The sequence below is a fragment of the Desmodus rotundus genome, chromosome 2, assembly GCF_022682495.2.
Source record: "Desmodus rotundus isolate HL8 chromosome 2, HLdesRot8A.1, whole genome shotgun sequence".
Lineage (NCBI taxonomy): Eukaryota > Metazoa > Chordata > Mammalia > Chiroptera > Phyllostomidae > Desmodus > Desmodus rotundus.
In genome coordinates, this window is record NC_071388.1 from 96,859,370 (window position 1) to 96,882,820 (window position 23,451).

Consider the following 23,451-nt stretch of genomic DNA (forward strand, 5'->3'; position numbering starts at 1 on the left):
TACATTGCATAGACACTATATAATATATATACTGTTTTGTGACTAAAACAATAGGTTATATACTTTAACATGAAAAAGAACATTTTATTGATATTATTTTTATATATTTATTATATGTTTTTAGTTGTAAATGTAGAGTTTTAAAATAATAAAAACATTCTTGTTACAGAGTAAGAATGTAAAATTTACCGTATTTGTCATCTGTAATGCACACCCATAATTGGTGCACATTACACACGGGGTTATCATACCCATGGTATGTAGTCATTATGCCCATGTATATACCCACATCCTCATTTTTCCCTCAAAAATTTGGTCAAAAAAGTATGCATTATACACAGCAAAATATGGTAAGAGATTGTGCAAATAATTCATTTTTTGTCTTTTTTTTTTTCTATTTGGTTTTCTGACCCTCCTTTTCAAATCTCAATTGTAATAAAATTGTACTAAGTGAAAAAAACAATCTTTTTATTCCTGGAGAAGTGATGGCTATAAAAAAATAACTAGTTAATTGCAACCATGGATTTTAACAGAACTATATGCTTACATATGTTCATTAACTGACTAGTGTGACATTTTTTAGACTTTCAATAGCAAATACTTTTTAATAGTTCACTCTTAGTTCTAAAATATACTACACAGTAGTTGATATCATGGAAGGACACCTGGGTGATGGTCATTTTTTCTTTTTTTAATTAAGGACTGAACTTAACCTTTACAAGGGAAACTTTTGGCTAAATAAATGAATAAGCTTTCAATTGTTCTTGTTCTGCCCTCTTAGAAAAACACATGGCTATGAATTTATTTGGCCATTGTTTTTCTTTTCTAGGCCCCACTCAATTTGGCGGCGGGGGGGGGGGGTTCTGACAGCATCAGGGGTTTCCCTACCCCTATTAAAAGGGCAGGACCAAACTACAGGAGAATGGGCAAGCTGATTTGAAATGCTGGCTCCGGGAGTCCCATTGTCCTTGTCACTACTTGGTTGACCAAGTGAATACTCTCATGAAGCCTAACTTCTCTTCTGAGTTAAAACTTAAATTTGTCTTTTTTCAAACAGATTTTTAATTGGAAGTATATATTAGTTGAGTCAGGGTATTTGTGTAACCTTGTTAGGAAATGTTTGTCATTGGAAATGAGGCCTGGAATCTGTCCATGTTTCCAAACACCCCACCATAGGTTAACAAGAGATTTATAAGTTCTATCCTGTGGGAGTCACTACCAGGCAGCCTAGAAGGTTCCATCCTGCATCAAAGAGATCATTGATTAGGTTTGAGACTCCAGATAAAACAAGTTTGTTGGCATGAATATGTGGAGATGAGTGATAACAGTCTGACTCATCCTGGCTTTGTTTTCTCCTCCAAGAAATAGGATTTCATTAGAACATATTTTGGAAAAACTGAGATCTCTACAGGCTTTTCTTTGACACACTGATTTCATATTTCCCCGCTGTTCATAATGGGGACTGTGAACACAGTGCCATGAGAAGCCCATTTGTAAATGGGCATGTCTTTCTAATGACAGCTGCTTCACAGGGAAGATCCAGACCTGAAATGGACGTTTTCCCATGGCTTCCTTGTGCCTGAAATAGAAGGTCTTTTTGTATCAGGGTCAATATACTTTCAGATCAGCAGTTTAGGGTCTTTTTACCTCTATGCTGCTGACATGGAGCACAGGTTCCTGGGATTGTTATGTCTCTGTCTGTGTTGTTTCAGGCAAGAGTTTGGCTCAGATCAATGTCCAGATCTGACAAGGGAAGTGTACCTCCAGGACATCCACTGTGTGGGCTCACTCTGCAAGCTCTACTTTAGGGAACTGCCCAACCCCCTCCTGACCTATGAGCTCTATGAGAAATTCACAGTAAGTGTTTGGATTTCCGTTATGGTTCCTGGGTGGGATGCGTGGATGAGCCAAGGAGAGTTTCAGCACGAAAGTAATAATAATGATACTCATAAGATGGATGATATTACCTTAGCATGGTGATGGACGTAGGATGGTATAGTGAAGAAAGTAGGGTAGTGGGACTACTTGTCTAATTTTTCTTTTATTAAATTTTCAGAATCATGTTTGTTTGTTTATCCTAAGAGCTGGGTTAAATTATCTCCAGGTTTATTTAACCAAGTGTATCTTATTGCTTAGGGAGGAAACGAAGAACTAGAGGAGTGAAATGACTGGCCCACGCTCACACAGCAGGACAGGAACCTGAGACTAATTGCTGTACCCACTGCTACTTTGTTTTTATCAAGTTATTCCTTCTGAGGGTTGGGGAGAGAGATAGGCAAGTAGGACGGGAAGAGAGAACAAACAGAAGTCAGGAGAGAGCTCAGAAAGCAGGGAAGCGAAAAGAATCTGGGAAAGGCAGCCCAGAAGGAGTGCAGGATGGACTGAGGAGTTGGCTTGGGGGAGGGTGGATGGGCAAGAGCAGGACACCTAAAGAGCAGCTGTAGAGTCACCAAATAAGGCACCCATAGTGAAAGTAGAAAAGAGAATAAATATTTGAAGGATGCCCATAAAGACAGCATTAAAAACAGGGCTTGACCATTTGATGCAGGGGTGGAGGAGGAGAGTTGGGTTTAACTAAGGTTGAGTGTTGGCCAGCAAAAGAGGAGTGAGAAAGATGAGGGTGTGTGCAAAGAAGTGAGTGAAATAATTGACCCTGAAATTTTGTCTGAATAAGAAAGGAAATGAGGGCAGAAAGCGGGTGTATAGCAGTGAAAGGAAGATTGATAGATTCATCATCCAGTGAGGTCAATAGATTGCTAGAGTGGGGTGGTCAGAGAGGATGTTTGAAATTAAGATTATGGAAGAGTTGCAATTATCGGTAAGGACAGATATACACTCTAACCATAGGAAGGAATCTCTCTCATGGCTCCTGTAATAAACTTATTTGGAGCATATAAAACATTCTTCAATTTGAAATGATATGGAGTAAGTAAAAGCTTTTTAAGAATCGGGCTTGGGCAATTAAAATATATTTACAAGTTTTTAATGATAGAGGAAAACATAATGATAATGGAAAAAATAGATATACAATTGTATATTAAGACATGATTAAAAAGAAAGATGTTCAAAAGATTAATAACCATTTATTTCAATGATGGATTATAGTTTTCCTTGCTTCTTTCAAAATTGTATCCATTAAAAATAAATTATATTTTTAATGAAAAAATTGGGCCAAACCCTCAAAAAAATATATACCAACTGATGTGGAAGTAGCAGTGGTTAGAGGACCCTAAGAAATCCAAGGGGACCTTGAGATCTAAGACAAAGGCAAATGAACCTCCACTCTGAGTGGCTAGGTCATAAATAATGGCATATTCTGTCCATCAGACCACAGAGGAGTCTTTCCCGGGAACCAGGAGGAAAGGTTGTGTGTGGGCCTCATGTGAGTCTGCCAGACCATCACCACCATCACCATATATGAGCATTTCCTCATTTTAAAAGCAGTCATACTCAATAAAAGACAATTTGGAAAATGGAGGAAAGTAGGAAGACACACCTTTGGTCTCTCCTCTTAAAGACTAAAGACAACTACAATTAATATCTGGATAGTTCTTTCATTTTTTAAAATTTACTGTTGGCATGGTGTTTTTGTTTTTCCAAATTAAAATAAAATTGTATTTCAAAAATTAAAGCAATGCAGGAAAATATAAGGGAGAGAGTATAATCACCTGAAATCCCAGGCATATCTGCTATTAACATTTTAGGAGACACCCTTACAGATCTCTCTCCATTTCTCTCTCACACACTCAAACTCTCTCTCAACACTGGATATTTTCAGTTTGCTAAATTATTTGCTATTTTGAGTCAAAATATATCTGTTGTTTTAATTAGTACATAAGACTTTATTGTTTGCTTTCTACATTGTTTTAATCCCCTTATCAGTGCCATAGTATCACCCTTGACTATGATAGAATGTCATCATGTTAAAGAACTGAATGAATCTAACTTATTTTAACTAAATTTCATTCTGTGACAGTCGGCATAGATAAGAAGTCTTGTCTAGAAACTTCAGAAACAAAAGTCTTCCTATCTCTCCCTGCTTCTGTTCCCTAACATTGCTAATCATTCTGTTCTCTCACAGCAACAGAAAAATGACAAAGCAATATTGTCAACCTGTCATCAAACTTAAAGGAAATCTAACATTATGTTTAAACAGTTTATTTTCACTAAGAAATAAAATACGAATGTTTTGTTGTAACAACTGACTTCTGCATAGTTAGAACCTAGTGAGGTTAATTACGTTGAAGAATTTAAAATTTAATAGTAACAAATTATACTAAAAGCAAACCTTTTCAGGGACATGGAAATAGCTCCATTACATTGTCTCACATTCTTATAATGATTTATTTAATCTCAACTTGCACAGTTAAACTGGGATAATATCTCAATGGAATAACAGAATCAGAAAAAATTACTGGAAAAATAATAATGATTAATAGCTGCTATTTATTGTTACAAATATTATTGTGTTAGTTTTTATTTTGTCTCTTTTATGATGAGTAAATTGAGGCTCAGAGAGGCTCTTGCCTGGGGTTGTGCGAGGATACAGCTGTTAAATGGAAGTAAAGATTTTACATTTTGTTTCAGAACTCCCACATTATTTTAAAATGCAGTTAACAGCTCTTAAATATGCTCAGGTATTAAATAACTTAATATAAGGTAAAGAAAGGATCCTAAACTAATGAAGGAACAATTCAAATAACGTGAGATAAATTGGACAGTTGTGGTGAGACTGACTCTCACAGTTTTCTGTTGGCGGTGTAAGTTGTCGCGACACCCAGAAACTGGTTTGAAATCACTGTCAGAAAGTCCTAAAAAGCTCATATTTTTATACAATAACTTTATTTCTAGGCTTCCATTCTAAGATAATAATCAGATATGCAAAAATAATTGATTTATGAGTATTTTATTGCAATATTTATAGTATCAAAATGTTGGGAGTATCTATGTGTCTATCAGTAAGAGATAGGTTAAATAAATGATAATAAATCTATTGTTTTCAATCCTGCGTATCTGTGAAAAGTCACATTTCTGAAGTGTATTTAATGGCCACAATACAAAATAAAATAGAATAAAGCAGTATTTGTAACTAAATGGGAAATGGTACCAGTGTTCCTATTTGGTACTGGAAAGCCTGGGAAGATTGCTTCTTTTATGCTCTACATGTGAGGAAGTTAGTAGTGGTCATGTCTGGGGAGTGGGATAGGAGGTGAGTTTTTGCCCTTCATATTTCATATTAATTTTGAGCACATGTATTCATTTCATGTGGCTCTTGTAACAGATTACCACAAACTTGGTGGCTTAAATAAGAGAAATTGAGTCTGTCACATTTCGAGAGTCCAAAAGTCTGAAATCAGTTTCCCTGGGCTGAAATTAAGGTGTCAGCAGAGCTGTTCCAAAGGCTCTTGGGGAAAACCCATTTCTCGCCTCTTCCAGTTCTGGTGGCCGCTGGCATTCTCTGGCTTGTGGCCACATCACTCCTATCTCTGCCTGTGTGATCACATTGCCTCTTCCGCTCTGTGTCAAATCTTCCTCTTCCTTCCTCTATTAAATATACCTGTGACCACGTAAAGTTAACGTCAGCAATGCTAGTGTTCCCTGCGATGGAGGTATGGTCCTCAGATAGTACTGTCCTGGAAGTGTGGCACGAATGTGTCTGTTTGACATTTTTGAATAAAAAGCAAATTGTGGACTCATTCACTTACTCATTTTATTCATCAAACATTTGTTGGGTATCTACTACGTACACTATATATAGCAGGTACTGGGATTTCATAGTGAGCAAGACCTATAAAATCCTTGCTCTTGTGCAACTTAATTTTAATGAAAGAGACGGGTGATAAATTTAAAGTGTAGTTCTGTAAATGTTACCAGTTCAAGGTCCATGTGCCCAGTGCTTCAAAAGGCCAATATTCAAAACATCGGGGAAAACATTTTGGAATAAGAAAAGATTTATTGATTGAGAACGTGTCAAACTGGAGACGATTGAAGACTGGGGGGTGGGGGTGGCGAGCAGGCTTAGATCTTCCTTAAATCCATCTTAAGAGAGCCAGGAATTCAGGTTTCTTTCATGTCCAGGAAAGGGAGAATAGGCTGGGCAAGAGGTGTGTGTGATGACTGACCACAGGCATCTAGGCACCAACAGAAGTGGAGGGAAAAATCTAAATCTCTTCGTGTCCCCCCACCCTTCCTTTGCATCCAGTCTTGAGGCTCCTGCAAATCTTGGCCAAAAACTCAAGCCTCAAGCAGAAATCCTCTAATATTAGCATATCTATAGCAAGAGCTATTCCCTGAGGCCAGGGGAGAAATGCAGACTAGAATTAGAAGAGAGTCCAAGAGAGTAAGCATTTCACTGTTACACAGGGAGAATTGTTGATAAGTATTATGAGGAGAATTTATGCGAGTACAGGGGAGAGAATGATGGGGACTGATATTTTTGTCAGGATAAATCAAACCTCTCTCTGTAAGGTGATATGTGAACAGAGACATGGATGAAGTGAGGGACCAAATTAGGCAACTGTCTCAGGGAAGAGGAAGCCATGAAGGACCAGCGAGTGCAAAGGCCCTGTGAAGGACTTACCTGAGCTTGCTTGAGAGAGTATGTGGAGGCCACCATGGCTGTTGTGGAGCAAGCAAGGGGAAGTGATGGGAGACAGGGACTTTGCAGATGGGGCAGATCCTATAGTCACGCTTGCTTCCATGGTGTGACAAAGACAGATAGGCAAAGAGACTGTCGGGAAGGACACACAGTGGTTGCCTTTGGAGAATGAGGTATGCTGTTGAAAGAACACTAACTCTTCTGTGTATTCCTTTGGTTGCTTTGCATTTTCAAAATTATGTGTATGAGTTACTTTCTTTTAACCTAACTGAGTAAATAACTTAAAATAAAAATTATAACCTTTAAATAAGTAATCCAAAATAAAAGGCAAAGGCTGAGTTGCAGCGGGGGTGTAGTTGGGAGGAGGAGCCCCAGGTTGTTTGTCCACACTGCTGACAGGGCTGCAAGGGCTAAAAATAAGTGCAGTGACCGGGCTGTTCCAGGAGAGAAACAAAGATCTAGAGAGCCTCTGAATAGGATTGGGGTGTGATGGGGAGAGGCTATGAATAATAAAATAAACGCCAATCCCAAATGGGAGCTGCAGGCATCAGGGGATGAGCCCACCCTGCCTCTCAGAGAACAAAGATGACTAACAGCTTCCTAAAATGTTAAAGGAACTTTCCATGTGGTCTGTTAAATTCATCTACACCTTTATTCCCCAGTTACATTTTTAGCCAAGCTCATCCTAGCTTTGCAGGGAGAGGAAGAGAGTCCTCCCTCCCCTCCCCCTTTGCAGGATAGACTACGGGAGGCGCCACTCTGCATTCCATGCCCCTCCCTCCCCTGGAGTTTCTCTCCCTTTACTCCCTTGATGACGCCCTCCCTTGGCAGCCAGGGTCCTCCCCACAAATGTTTTCTAAGTGACCACTCCCGGGAAGAGAGCAGAGGTGTCAGGGTGCTTACTCCAGCCCCCTTTCCTGTCCTCGCCCCCTTCATCCTACTTCTCTCAAAAAGTGAGGACGGAGTCAGAGGCTGCGCAGACAGATGCCAGCTCTGTTCTCAGGCTTGTAAACCCACCAGCAGGTCGGGGCATCTGTGACTGTGCCCCTCCTACACTCAAATTTCTCCTCACTTCTGCTTAGGAAACAAAATATCAAGTTTTCCATGTAGAGAATTTTCCTTGCCTTTAAAAATGGTAAGCTTCTGTATATATATTTTACTTTAATTAAATAGAAAGGCAACCCCCCGCCCAACAAAACCCTTAATAGATAAAGCCCTGGCATGGAGGGAAATGGAGTGTAGTCAGTCATTCAACAAGTCTGGAGAGAATGCATGTGTGCCAGGCACTGGGACTCATCACATCCTGACACTTACAGAGCTTGCATCTAGCAAGGGAGATAGACAAAACAGTAAACCTGATAAATAAGCACATTATTTAGTCTAGGTGAAGGCGGTGAGTGCTGTGGAAAAAATGGAGTCAGGTGAGGGGGTTGGGAAGGCTGGCTGGGGCAGCGCCTTGGACTCTGGTTAGAACACAACTGACCCAGCAAGAGTAGCCTCGCCAGGGCTGACGAACAGGAGGTGCCCCGTGAAGTTGACTTCCTTCTACTTTTCTGTGCATAAAAATTCTCATAACTGCGAGTTTGAACTTCACTCCTTATGCACAGCAAGCAGATGACAACTAAATGCTGAGCAGAGGTGAACAAAATAAGAAAACCACACCATAGTTAAGATCTTATTTTAGTGGTATTGCAGGGGCAGTACTTGTCAAATTAAAGACTATATTTTACAATATATGAGATCTGTCCAGAAAAATTCCAGCCATTGTTAATATAATGAGAATGGTTTGCACAACATCGATGTAACTTGGCAGCCAAGGAGAGTGGACTGAAACACACACATGTGGACAATGACGACTCCACTGTCCTAGTCAGTGGGGGCGGTAGACGCTGTTGAGTGAGCATGTGTACTGTGTGGCCGTCACATTCAAAATGACTGAGTAGAGCAACAAATCTGCAACAAATTTTGCATTAAGCTTAAACATTCCTCTGCAGAAACAATTTGTGTGATTCAATTGCAGCTATGGGCAACTGGTGATTGGCAGATTCATCACGATAACGCACCTGCTCATGCATCACGTCTCATGCAGTTTTTTGACAAAACATCAAACCACCCAGCTGATTCACTACATCCTAGACTTGGTGCCATGTGACTAATTGCTTTTCCCAAAACTAAAATCACCTTTGAAAGGGAAGAGATTTCTGACCATCAGTGAGATTCAGGAAAATATGATGGGGCAGCTGATGGCGACTAGGAGAACTGTGTGAGGTCCCAAGGTGCCTACTTTGAAGGGGACTGAGACACCATTGTCCCATGTACAGTGTTTCTTATATCTTTTATCTTCTTCAATAAATGTCTCTATTTTTCATATTACATGGCTGGATACCTTCTGGACAGACCCTGTATATGGGGTGGGCAAAAGTAGGTTTACAGTTGTGAGTACATGAAACAAAGAGTTTATTCTTGTATAATTATTTATTCTTATATTATACATTTTTTCATATAAACAACTGTAAGCCTACTTTTGCCCACCCTGTGCATAAATGTAAAGCAAGTTTCCAGCATGGGGAGGAAATACAAGACAGTGTGAGTTGTATGTGCCTATGGATTCCATGTCATAGGACTGAAGTGAGATCAGGAGCTCCTTTTGAAGTGTACCCTGGTCTTGGTTGGGTAATATGGGTATATGTATCTGAAAGAACTCATGGAATTATCTGACTTCCGGCCAAGATGGAGGCGTAGGTAGACACACTACCCCTCCTCACACAACCAAAAGAGGGACAACAACACATTTAAAAACAAAAAACAGCCACAACTGACAGAAAATTGAACTGTATGGAAGTCCAACAACCAAGGAGTTAAAGAAGAAACATTCATCCAGACTGGTAGGAGGGGCGGAGATGGGCAGTCGGGCAGAGAGGACTCGTGGCAAGGTGGCAGCCGGAGGACTGGGCGAGGCGGTAGCTTGCAGACCGGGTGGTCCCACATTTGCTTGCAGATAAACCAGGAGGAACAGCTGGGGAGCGAGACAGACCAAACAACCCAGGGTTGGAGTGCGGGGGGAAATAAAGCCTCAAACCTCTGACTGAAAACACCTGTGGGGATTGAGGCGGCAGTGGGACAAACCCCATCCTCACAGGAGAGTTCGTTGGAGAGACCCACAGGGGCCTAGAATGTACACAAACCCACCCACCCGGGAATCAGCACCAGAAGGGCCCACTTTGCTTATGGGTATCAGGGGAAGTGACTGAAAGCCGGCAGAGAGCAGAGCAAGCAGCACTGTTCCCTCTTGGAACCCTCCCCCACACACAGCGTCACAACACAGCAACATGGGTTGCCCCGCCCTGGTGAACACTTAAGGCTCTGCTCCTTACTACATAACAGGCGTGCCAAGACAAAAAAAAAAAGGCCCAAATGAAAGAACAATTCAAAGCTCCAGAGAAAATACAACTAAGTGATGAAGGGATAGGCAACCTATCAGATGCACAGTTCAAAACACTGGTTATCAGGATGCTCCAGGAACTCACTGGGTACTTCAACAGCATAAAAAAGACCCAGGCAGCAATGAAGGTCACATTATGTGAAATAAAGAAAAATCGACAGGGAACCAACAGTGACGGGAAGGAAACCAGGGCTGTAATCAACAGTTTGGAGCAGAAGGAAGAAAGAAACATTCAACCAGAACACAATGAAGAAACAAAAATTTTTAAAAATGAGGAGAGGCTTAGGAACCTCCAGGACATCTTTAAACGTTGCAACATCTGAATCATAGGGGTGCCAAAAGGAGAAGAGGAATACCAAGAAATTGAAAACGTATTTGAACAAATAATGAAGGAAAACTTTCCCAATCTGGCAAAGGAAATAAACTTCCAGAAGTCCAAGAAGCTCAGACAGTCCCAAAGAAGTTGGACCCAAGGAGGAACACACCAAGGCACATCATCATTACATTCCCCAAGATGAAACAGAAGGAGAGAATCTTAGAAGCAGCAGGAGAAAAGGACACAGTTACCTACAAAGGAGTGCCCATAAGACTGTCAGCTGATTTCTCAAAAGAGACCTTACAGGCAAGAAGGGGCTGGAAAGCAGTATTCCAAGTCATGAAAGGCAAGGACCTACATCCAAGATTACTCTATCTGGCAAAGCTATCATTTAGAATGGAAGGGCAGATTAAGTGCTCCTAGATAAGGTCAAGTTAAAGGAGTTCATCATCACCAAGCCCTTATTATATGAAATGTTAAAGGTACTTATCTAAGAAAAAGATCAAAATTATGAACACTAAAATGACAACAAACTTACAGGTATTAACAACTGAACCTAAAAAAAAACAAAAACAAACTAAGCAACCAACTAGAACAGGAACAGAACCACAGAAATGGAGATCACTTGGAGGGTTAACAACAGGGGAGTGGGAGGGGGAGGGGGGAAAAGGTACAGAGAATAAGTAGCATAAATGGTAGGTAGAAAATAGATAGGGGGAGGTTAAATATAGTATAGGAAATGTAGAAGTCATAGAACTTACACATACAACCCACTGACATGAACTAAAGGGGGGGAATGTGGGTGGGAGGGGATATGGAGGGCAGAGGGGAATAAAAGGGGTAAATGGGACAACTATAATAGCATAATCAATTATATATATATAAATATATAAATATATATATAAATATATATATGTATATATATAAATAAAGAACCCATGGAGCTATAGTTTAAGACTTGTACATTTTTAATATATATAAATTATATCTCAGACCAAAAGAGAAAGGTGTGACTGCTGTTGACCTTGAATTTAGGTACTGCTCTGATGATGGCAGTTCTGGAGCACTCAGCCATGCACTGGGAAGGACTCTTGAGCCTGGGCATAGGCAGGATAGGTTCTCAGGACAGGGATGTGGGGGAATCTGCCCAGGGACACATGCATTGTACAGAAGCCCTGGACAAGCCTGTGACCACATTGCCTTTACTGAAACCCTTCCCATAAGGGCCTTGGGCTGGAGGGAGAAGACAGCATACCCACACAGGAAACAACAGAGAGCAAGACTGGGCAAAGCCACTGGGTCTCAGGGAAAAAGTTCTTATCTGCCTGAGAAGGCTCATCTTCCCTGATTCCCAGCATCTACCACATGCAGCTGCTGAGCAGTAGCAAGGTCATGGAATAGTCTGAAGCTGGGTGGGAAGTGGCTCTTTGCACCCAAGAAGACTGGCTGAGTAAACACGGAGCCACCCTGTCATCTTCGCCTCCCCTGTCTCCCTCTGTCTCTGTCTCTTTATCTCTCCCAGAGTTTCTGTGACTCTTTCTGCCACCCGAGACACACGCAAGATTCTACACCTTCCTTACCGGATACCTAACACCCATCTGAGAAGGCAGAGAGACCCGAACAATCCACAGGCCTCTGTGTGTGTGCAATGCTAGAGGCTTCACATTGTGAACCCTCAGATTTCGGTTGTTTGTTTTTACTAGAAAAGCATGCCTCTTGGAAGGATGATCTCTAGGCCTGGTTGGAAGGCTGCAGTACCAGAAGCCTAAATAAAACCAGCTGATGCAGGTGTGTGTCCACCCTCTCAGGCACTTACTGGGTTGTTCGTGTTCTTTGCAGGAGGCAGTGTCGCGTTGCCCAGAAGAAGGCCAGTTGGCCCGAATCCAAAATGTTATCCAGGAGCTTCCCCCATCCCATTATAGGTAAGCATCCTTGGTGAACGAAAGTCTCAGCCTCTCAAGGGGGTGTAATACCACCACAGGTGCAGGCTGGCATCATAAAAGGGAACAAATTTAGCAGACAGTGGCTTTCCTGGGGCATTTGGAGGTGAGTGAACAGCTCACTTTTATCAGAATGAATTGATATCTGACTAGGGACGTTGATGGGAAGGGGCAGCCCATGTCCCAGTTACTCTCAGGAGTCTCACCCTAATTCTGATCACACAAGGATATTCTCACAGTGATATCCTAGATTCTTACCCAGATTCATAGAGTAACCAAATCTGTGAAAACCAAGATGGTTTTAAAACAGTTTGACTGTAGCTCTTGAGTGTTGAGCATCATCCCATCCTTTATTTCATTCTCCCACTTTAGCCCCTAATCTTACCACCTTTCCCAGTGTTCCCTAAGCTTGCCCATCTGTTACAGGAGGGCAGATTTTGATGTGGTGTAAGATAGAACTTCCTAGCAATAATAGATGTTATTCATCCAAGAATGTCCCCCTTCCCCACCCTGGGCCAACGTGCTGAGGGACAAGAAAATTAGAAAATTACTTCCATCAGTCTTGGTATCTTCCTGATATTCCTCTAAAACTCACAAGATAGAAATATTTATTTAGTCTCTCAAATCCAAACTTAGAAATTATCTCCACGCTTCACACAGGCCCTAAAGTTTTTTACTTTGTAAAAAAAAAAAAAAAATGAACCATTACAGGACCTTGGAATACCTGATTCGACACCTGGCCCACATCGCCTCCTTCAGCAGCAAGACCAACATGCATGCCAGGAACTTGGCCCTCGTGTGGGCACCAAACCTCCTCAGGTAATCGCCGCACCCTCACCTCTCCCCCCACCATCCCCACAGTGGGCTCCAGACAACCCACTGATTAAAATTAAGATTGGATTCTTCAAAATTGAAGGCCCTTGAAGACAAACCTGTAGCTAAATTGTCTTTTGTAACACATAGAGATTAAAAGTGCTTTTAATAGCCTAAGTCCTTTGCCTGCTAACCTGGAAACTCTGGGTTCTAAAGGCATTTTCTTTAGAAAGTGCATTTTCTTTCTGGGTGGTGACTAAAGTTATAGGTCTGTATGTTATAATTTCTTGAAAAGGCCTTTCTTGTCTATGTGGCTCATTGGCTTTTGTTGGTTTTGGTGGGGTCACTGCCGGCTGTAACCTGAGTCAATTGCTTCATATGACTTTATAAATGATGAGCTGCCCCACAGAACAGTCAGGTGGGGCAGATCCTATGGAAAGAAATCAATTCCTGTATATGCACTAATAATAGTGTTATAGTCTTGCAATGTATAATTCCTGGTAATTGTTTTAAACTCGTTCAGTGTGTGGGGCTTCACAGCATTTGGAGAGTCCCTTTAGTAGGTTTTAGTAGTTAAAATATTCACCCTGGCTGGGTGGCTCAGTTCTTTGGAGCATCGTCCTGTACACCAAAAAGGTTGCAGGTTCAATACCTGGTTGGAGCACATATGAGAGGCAGCTGATCAATGTTTCTCTCTCACATCAATATTTCTCTTTCTCTCTCTCTAAAATCAATAAACATATACTCAGGTGAGACTTAAGAATGTGTATATTCTACAGATTAATAAACCATATGCATTGAAGAGATGGGGCTTGTACAAAAGGCCCACTGGCTCCCCCTTACTGCTCTAGGGTTGACTCACTGACCTGAATGTGTTTCTTTCACAATTTAGGTCCAAAGAAATTGAAGCTTCCGGCTGCAATGGAGATGCAGCCTTCCTTGCCGTGCGGGTCCAGCAGGTGGTGATTGAGTTCATATTGAATCATGTGGATCAAATCTTTAACAATGGCGCACCCGGGTCTCTGGAGAATGATGGTAATGGTTCCTCTTGGCATACTCCCCACCAGCCCATCCTTTCTTGCCATAGTCATGGGGCCCCAGAGTTAGAACCAGGGACACCCTAACCTATAAGTTCTAACTCTAAGTGTTGGCACTGTGTATATGCTAATTACTGTGTGTGTGCCAGTGTCTGGGGATTATGCATATGTGTGTGTGTGTGCAACAAAAATGTGGTATGTTTGCAGGTGGCTGTAGCATGTTTTTGATCAATTGCATACTTGGACTACCCTGTGAACATGGCATGGTAAACTGTAATAATGTTCTATTGGTTTTAGTAAGCTCTTAAAGTCTTTGAGTTATTATCTAGAAGCACTGGCAACACTCCTCCCTTTAACTATTAGATTTCATCTTTACTTTCAGTATGATATATTTCCAAATACCTTTATACTTTCATCTTGAAGTCTTAAGTGAATGAGTTAAGAGGCATCATGTTCATACTCACATGTATATTCAGAATGCATTTTCTTCCCGAGTCTTTCTTGAGTGCTTACTTTGTTCTTTCCTAAACCAGGCACCACCCGTAGAAAAATGAGATTGTTTGTAGGCATGAGTGAGTTTGTAGAGACTAGTTAGCGTACACTGTAGCCATATTGGTGAGAAAGATATAGCTATATCAGGCTGAGCACTATGGGATGCAAAATATTATATTTTAGTCCTATAGCTCTTATAATACAGTGAACCCTAGGAAGGCATTGGGTAATGTTGCTTGAACTCATGTAAATCCAATTTGTAAAAACCAGAAATCCAGTTGAGCAAGAAGCCTGGGAGAAGGTGGTTGTAGAACAGGTGGAAGCTACACTCACCTCCTCCCAGGCCTGAACTGGAATTACAACAAGGTATAGAACCATCAACCTAGACAACCAACTGGAGACTAGGAGAACAGAAGTCTTATAACAAAGGACTTATAGAAGAAGCCACATCTAGGCTGGTAAGAAGGGTGGAGACATGAAAAGGGCTGACCCTGAACCCATGTGCAGCAGCTGAAAATCTAGAGGAATACCTTAGCTACAAAGGTTCCCCATGAGGAACGTAGGTCTCAACCTCATGCCAGGCTCCCCAGCCTAGAGCACCAGAGCCTGGAACAGGAGCCCACATAAGGCCTGGCTATAAAAATCTAGGGATTTGGTCACTAGGGAAACACAGGCATCTGCTAGAGTCCTAGGTGCCCTCTTAAAGGGCCAGCTCATGCAATCTTGTTCACTGCCACTCACCCCAGGCACTAGCAGAGGAAGAGCAGCTCAGAGCAGACTATAGCCTTATGAGGACAGACTGAGTTGTATGGTTCTGGGTAGAGAGCTGAAGGGACAGCCACCAGCGTCCCTGTGCTGAACCCCTCTCCCATTCTGCCCACAGACACCATCTTTCCTGAGTTGAGCACTCCCCTCCAAACTGCCCTGGCATGCGGGGACTGCACAAGCCCCACCCTCCCATCCCCCTGTCACTACAGCCAAGCTCATGAACTTCAGGAATCTGCTGCTTGAGCAGCCTGTAGTAGAGACTTTCTTGAAGGGAGCCTGAGAGTGAACTCAGAAAAAATCAGAGTTGTGTGGCCCTGGGTCAGAGATGAGTTGGCCTGCCCCCTCACACACAGTGCACCAGAGCACCAGTGCATGTGAAGTGCCCTGCTCCCTGAGGACCAGAGTACGTGCACCCCACCCCCACTGTGGGCCAGAGTAACTGTGACACATTATCAGAATGCCTGAGAAGCTGCCCCCTCTACCCCATGGGCCAGAGTAGTAGCATCCCAGCCCCGCTAGCCACTAGCCACTAGCTCCACTCTCTCAACTCCCAGTGGCTGGCCCTGCTTAGCTTCACTCTGAAATATTGTCAGCAGGCTGTGGCCATCCTGGTCCCCAATTACAGAAAACTCTCCAGGAGGTCTTGGTAGACTCTGGGAAGAACTGAGTTATTTGACTCTTGAGCGGGGCCATTTTTGCCTCACACACCAGACCAGCGCCACCATTCCTATGTAGAACTATCTTTTCACAGGCCACATCTCTGTCTGTCTGGGCCTCAGCTGGCCTCACCCTGATAAATCACTGAGATCCTGCCCCACCACAAAGGTCCACAGACACTAGGTGGGTGGAGCTGACTGACCTTGGTGGGTGGAGCTGACCTTGGTGTACCCTGAGACTACTGCTGAGTAGCCTCCAACATAGCACAGGTGCCAAGTTTGAATCTGTATCAATCTGATGAACACCACTCACTGAGAGCCTCCATCACACAACTCACATACTGCCAGAGGCTTTTTTGCACACTGACTGAGCCTACCAGACAGTTAACAGGTGAGGACAGATCTCAAGGAGACTTGGGCCTTTTGGTGACCTGTCCGTGGACTCAGTGCCAGCAGAAATCAACCTTGGTGCACCGCTAGGCACCTCCCACACAGATCCAGGCCCAGCAGAGGTAGCCACAAACTGTGGATCACTTTGTAGCTCCAAACAGGTAGCCCAGCAACCATCAGTGGCAGCACCTGACTTTGACCTGCACTGGATTCCCTTCCAAGCGCCCTAGAACCAACACATCCAGTGGTTCAAACCACAAAGGGAGATCTCAACAGACACCAGACTCTATTGAGGCAAATTCAGCTTTGTGAAGCCAGCCCCCACCCAGCAGCTCATACACTGCTCTTGGGAGAGATACTTATAGCCAGCTGGTGGGGCAGCCCCACCCATGGCCAAGAGCAATCAAATCTCAACTACAACAGGAAGGCTCACATAATCCACACAAAGTACATTCCTGGAGCACCTAGCTCGGGGATCAGGGATAGAGCCCTTCTGTGTCCCACAAACACCTACTATATAAGATCACCATACCAAAGCATAGCAGATCTACCTGATACACAGAAACAAATACAGAGGGCAGCCAAAATGAGGAGACAAAGAAATATGCCTCAAATGAAAGTACAGGGGGAATTCCAAGAAAAAAAAGAACTAAATGAAATGGAGGCAAGTGAGCTATCAGAGTTCAAAACAGTGGTTGTAAGGATGCTCAAGGAACTTAGTGAAACTTTAACAAGAGATAACATGCATATAAAATGACATACAATTCAAAAAAAAATAAATAACCAGTCAAAAGTGAAGAATACAATATCTGAAATGAACAATACATTAGAAGGAATCAACCAGTAGGCTAGATGAAGCAGAGAACCAAATCAGTGATTTGGAAGACAAGATAGCAAAAAACACGCAATCAGAGTAGGGGGGAAAAAGAATTTTTTTTTAAATGAGGATTATTTGAGGGACCTCTAGGACAGTGTGAAGCATAACAACATCCTCATCATAGGAGTACCAGAAGGAGAGGAGAGAGAGCAAGGAATTGAGAGCCTGTTTGAAGGAATAATGGCTGAAACCTTTCCTACCCTGGTGAAAGAAAATGTCACGAAGGTCCACAAAACAGGGAGTCCCAAACAAGATGATCCCAAAGAGGCCCACACCAAGACACATCATAATTGAAATGGCAAAAGTTTAAGACAAAGAAAGAATCTTAAAAGCAGCAAGAGAAAGACAGTTAACTACAAGGGAGCTCCCATAAGTCTGTCAGCTGATTTCTCAACAGAAATGTTTTAGGCTGGAGGGCTTGGCATGAAATATTCAAAGTAATGAAAAGCAAGGACCTATAACGAAGACTACTCTACCCAGCAAGGCTATAATTGAAAATTGAAGGTAAAATAAAGAGCTTCCCAGATTTAAAAAAAAGCTAAAGAAGCTCATTACCACTAAACTAGTATTACAAGAAATGTTAAAGGGTCTTCTTTAAGAAGAAGAATTTTTTTTTAAAGAGGAACATAGTTATAAAGAATAAAATGGCAATAAATATGTACCTATCAATAATCACTTTAAATGTTGTAGTTTAAATGTTTCAATCAAAAGATATAGGGTAGCTGAATGGATAAGAAAACAAGACCCATATATATGCTATCTACCCGAGACCCACCTCAGAATAAAAGATACACAGACTAAAAATAAAAGGATGGAAAAAGATATTTCATGCAAATGAAAATTAAAAAAAAAGCTAGGGTAGCAATACTTATATCTGACAAAATAGACTAAAAACAAAGGCTCCAAGATGAAGACATTACATAATGATAAAAAAAGTCAACCCAACAATGAGATATAATCCTTGTAAATATTTATGCACCCAACAGAGAAGCACCTAAATATGTAAAGCAAATACTGATGAACATAAAGGGAGAGGTTGGTCGAAATACAGTCATAGTCAGGGATTTTGACACCCCATTGACTTTGATGGATAGATTTTCCAGACAGAGAAACAGCAGTCTTAAATGACACTCTAGACCAGATGGATTTAATTGATATTTTAAGATCATTTCACACAAAAACAGCAAAATATACATTCTTTTCAAGTGCACATGGAACATTTTCAAGGATATATCACAGATTGGAACACAAAACAAGTCTCAATAAATTTAAGAAGATTGAAATCACATCAAGCATCTTCTTTGACCACAATGGTATAAAAGTAGATTTAAATTACAAGAAAAAAACCTGAAAATCACAAACAAATGGAGGCTAAATAACATGTTATTAAACAATGACTGGGTTAACAATGACATCAAGGAAGAAATTAAAATTTTGTTATCTTGAGAGAAACAAAGATGAACAAACAACTTAAAATCTGTGGGGCACAGCAAAAGCAATCCTAAGAGTAGCAATACAGGCCGACCGCAAGAAACAAGAAAAATCTCGAATAAACAATCTAGCCTTACACCTAAAGGAACTAGAAAAAGAATGACACACAAAGCCCAAAGTGAGTAGAAGGAAGGAAGTGATACAGATCAGAGCAGAAATAAATGACATAGAGACAAAAAAAAAAATCAATGAAATTAAGAGCTGGTTGTTTGAAAAGATAAACAAAATTGATAAACCTGAGCTAGACTCATCAAGAAAAAAGAGATAAGGCCCAAATAAATAAAATCAGTGGGAAAAGATAAGTAACAATTGACACCACAGAAATACAAAGAATTGTAAGAAAATATTACAAACAACTAAATGCCAACAAATTGGACAATTTGGACAAAATGGATAAATTCCTATTCTGAAAACACACAATCTTCTAAAACTGAATCAAGAGGAATCAGAAAATCTGAATAGACTGATTACAAGTAATAAAATTGAAGCAGTACTCAAAAAAACTTCCAACAAACAAAAGTCCTGGGCCAAATGGCTTCACAGATGAATTTTACCAAGCATTTAAAGAAGAACTAACACCTGTTTCTTCTCAAACTATTCCAAAAAATTCAAGAGGAGGGAAGACTCACAAGCCTTTTTATGAGGCCAGCATTATCCTAATTCCAAAACCAGATAAAGATACTACAAACAAAATTATAAGCCAATATCCCTGATGAAAGTAGATGCAAAAATATTCAACAAAATATTAGCAATACATCAAACAGATCATACACCATGATCGAGTGGGATTTATTCCTGGGCCGCAAAGTGGGTACAATATCTGCAAATCAATTAACATGAAGTACCACATAAACAAAATGAAAGATAAAAATCACGTGATCATATAAATAGATGCAGAAAAATCATTTGATAAAATTCAACACCCATATCTGATAAAATGGGTGAGAATAGAGGGAACATACTCATACTTCAACATAAAAAGGCCATATATGATAAACCTACATGTAACATTATACTCAATGGGAAAAACTAAAATCATTTTCCTTAAGATCAGGAACAAGACAAGGATGTCCACTTTCACCACTTTCATTCAACATAGTACTGGAATTCCTAGCCACAGCAATCAGACAAGAAGAAGAAATAAAAAGCATCCAAATTGGAAAAAAAGAAATAAAAATTTTTGCAGAGCAAAGGAAACCATCAATAAAATGAAAACACAACCTACTAAATGGAAGAATGTATTCACCAATGATGCATTTAATAAGGGGTTAATATTTCAAAATTTATAAAGAACTCACACTACTCAGCACCAAAAAACCAAACGATCCAATTTAAAAAATGGTCAGAGGATGTGAACAGACAGTTCTCCAAAGAGCACATACAGATGGCCAATAGATATATGAAAAGATGCTCAACATTAAAACCACAATAAGATACCACCTTATACCTGTCAGAATGGCTATTATCAGTAAATCCACAAATGACAAGTGCTGATGAGGATGTGGAGAAAAGGGAACCCTTATGCACTGTTGGTAGTAATGCAGATTGGTGCAGCCACTATGGAAAACAGTATTGAGTTTCCTCAAAAAGTTAAAAATGAAACCACCTTATGACCTAGCAATTCCACTTCTGGGGATTTATCCATAGAAACCCAAGCACTGGTTCAAAAGAATATATGCACCCTCATGTTCATTGCAGCATTATTTACAATAGCCAAGATATGGAAGCAACCCAAGTACCCATCAATAGACAAGTGGATAAAAAAGTGGTGGTACATATTGACAATGGAATATTACTCAGCCATAAAAGATAATGAAATCCTACCATTTTGGACAGCATGAATGGACCTCGAGGGTATTATGCTCAGTGAAATAAGTCAATCAGAGAAAGACAAATACCATGTAATTTCACTTATATGTGGAATCTAAAGAACAAAATAAATGAACAAGCAAAATTGAGCCAGACTCATAGACACAGAGAACAAACTGGTGGTTGCCAGAGGGGTAGGGTTTGGGGAACTGGGTGAAGGAGGTGAAGGGATTAAGTAGAAATTGGTAGTTACAAATTAGTCTCAGGGATGTAAGAAAAGCATGGGAATATATTCAATAGTATTGCACTTATTATGTATGGTGCTAGTTGGGGTACTAGAAATATCTAGGGGAACCCTATGTAAAGTATATGATTGTCTGGCCACTAAGATGTACACCTGAAACCAATACAAAATAAAATTGGGAAAACAAAAAGGAAAAATATCTCATTAAAGAAAAAAAAGAAACCTGGTAACTGCCATTTCTGTGACGGTGGTTTTCCAACATTAGTGTATATCAATACCACCTAGAGGACTTGGTAAAACAAAGATTACTCGGCCTCATCCCCGAGTTTCTGGTTCAGCATGTCTGGAGTGCTTTTGAAAATTTGTCTTTCTAACAAGTTTCCAGGTGATGCTGCTGCTAGTGGTCAGGGTGCACACTTGGAGAGCCAGTGGTGTATGAAGACCATACTACAAGTCATTTGTGTTAGCTGTCAAAGCATTCTTCTCATTTTAGCTAGTATATTTAGAAAAACTGGTATGATCATCAGAATAATCTATTACAATTATCAAATTTTGAATTCTGGTGTAGTTGTTTCCATGTCACCCTGTCTTCTGTGTGGTTTATGACCTTTCTTTTAAATTTTTTTATTGAGATAACATTTATAGACTATAAAATTTACCATGTTATCATTTTAGAGTATAGAATTCAGTGCCTTTTTACTGCAAGTATTCAGAGAATTGTGCAACTATCATCACTATCTGATTCCAGAACATTTTCATCACTCCAAAAAGAAAGACAAAAAAAAATCCCAGCCCTGACCAGGCAGATCAGTTGGTTAGAATGTCATCCCAATATGCTAAGGTTGCAGGTTCGATCCCTGGTCAGGGCACATACAAGAATCAACCACTGAATGCATAAATAAGGGGAACATACTCTGGTCTCTCTTCAAATCATATAAGTCTTTTGACTTTTACATAAATAAGGGGAACAACAAATCGATGTTTCAATGTTTCTCTCTCTCAAATCAATAAAAAAAATTTTAACATTTCTCTTTCTGAAAAGAGTCTCCTACACATGAAGCAGTTATTCCACATTTTTCTCTCTTCCTAGTTCCAGGCAACCGCTAATCTGCTTTCTGTTTCTGTGGATTTAACTCTTCTGACTTTTTATATAAATAGAATCATATAATACATGGTCTTTTGTGACTGACTTCCTTTACTTATGCTGATACATATTGTCACATGTGTCAGTATTTCATTTCTTTTTTTATGGTGGAATAATATTCTATTGTATGAATATCCACATTTTGTTTATCCATTCATCAGTTGATGGACATTTTGGGATTTTTTTTTTTTTTTGAGTAATGTTGCTATGAACATTCATGCACAAATTTTTATGTGAACATATGTTTTCAATTCTCTTGATTATATACCTATAAGTGGCTGACATTTATTTTTAAGTCCATTATAGATGTATTATTTATTGTAAACTATATAAATCCTTTTTGAAAGTAAATGAGAATTAATATACATTCATTCATTCATACTTTTGAGTCAACTAATAATATACTGTGGACTCATTCTATGCCAAGAACTATTGCAAGCACATACATCATCTCACTGACATATTGCAGCAACCATCATGAAGTTGTTATCAACTTTATTTTATACGTGAAGAGCCAGAGAACCAGAAAAGCTTAGTAACTGTCCAAAGCCACGTGGCTAATAACTGGTGAGACTGAACATTGAACCTAAGATCTTCCAACCTTGCTGTTTTCTTAAGTCTGTGCTGCCTCTGTGAAGAAAAAAGATAAATAAACCACTGTGGTTTATTTATTATTAATGACTGTTGGATAATGTTCTTCTAGACAGTAAATCCGTGTGTAGTATTAAGGTTGTTCCTAATTCTAACCTGGAAATGCCTGTTCTTTTTGTGACCATTGCCTTAATCATCTTTTGTCCTGCATATTGAAATCCAGTTCACTCTTGGCCCTTTAACTCTTGATTGCCTCTGATACTTATTATTCAATACATGTTATTTAAATGTTCTTATTATGAATTTGCATTGAGTCTGGTAAGGTAACATAGTCAATTTATACACAAAATAGAATAAGTCATACCCTCTGGAATTCTAGATTTGGAAATAGGGTTCTATTTCAAACTGGAAAGATTATAGAAGCCATAGAGTCCAATACCTTTAATTGATAAATGAGAGCAGCGAGATTCATTAAAACATAAGTATATCTTGAGCACCCCTGGTGTGCCAGGCACTGCTGGTGACACTGAGGACAGTGTCATTACTCAAACAGCAAAGACACTGCCTTGCATAGAGAGCTAGGTCTGGTTGGGAGGACTGGCAATAAATAAATTTACAAATAAATACATTATCACTTCAAAGACCGTAAGTGCCAAGAAGAACAGACAGCAGGGTGATGGAATGGGCAGTGACTTGGAGGTGTTATTTGGGTTCATAGTGGTAATGATCTTTGAGGAAGTGATCTTTGGCCTGAAATTGAATGACTGAAGGAACCAGTCACCAATCTGGGGGATGAAGTTTCCACACACAGAGGACAGGGAGCGTCAAACCTCTGAGGTGGGA

At 40.4% G+C, this 23,451-nt stretch overlaps 1 protein-coding gene across 1 annotated transcript in view; it reads left to right on the forward strand.

Annotated features, from left to right (window-relative positions):
* ARHGAP31 (Rho GTPase activating protein 31) overlaps nt 1-23,451 on the forward strand; it is a 105,933-nt gene that overhangs the window by 62,672 nt on the left and 19,810 nt on the right. Inside the window, exons 3-6 of the mRNA XM_045185868.3 lie at nt 1,713-1,857; nt 12,196-12,278; nt 13,008-13,115; nt 14,002-14,144. Of these exons, the coding sequence (XP_045041803.2) occupies nt 1,713-1,857; nt 12,196-12,278; nt 13,008-13,115; nt 14,002-14,144 (479 nt within the window). The remainder of the gene's footprint in view (nt 1-1,712; nt 1,858-12,195; nt 12,279-13,007; nt 13,116-14,001; nt 14,145-23,451) is intronic.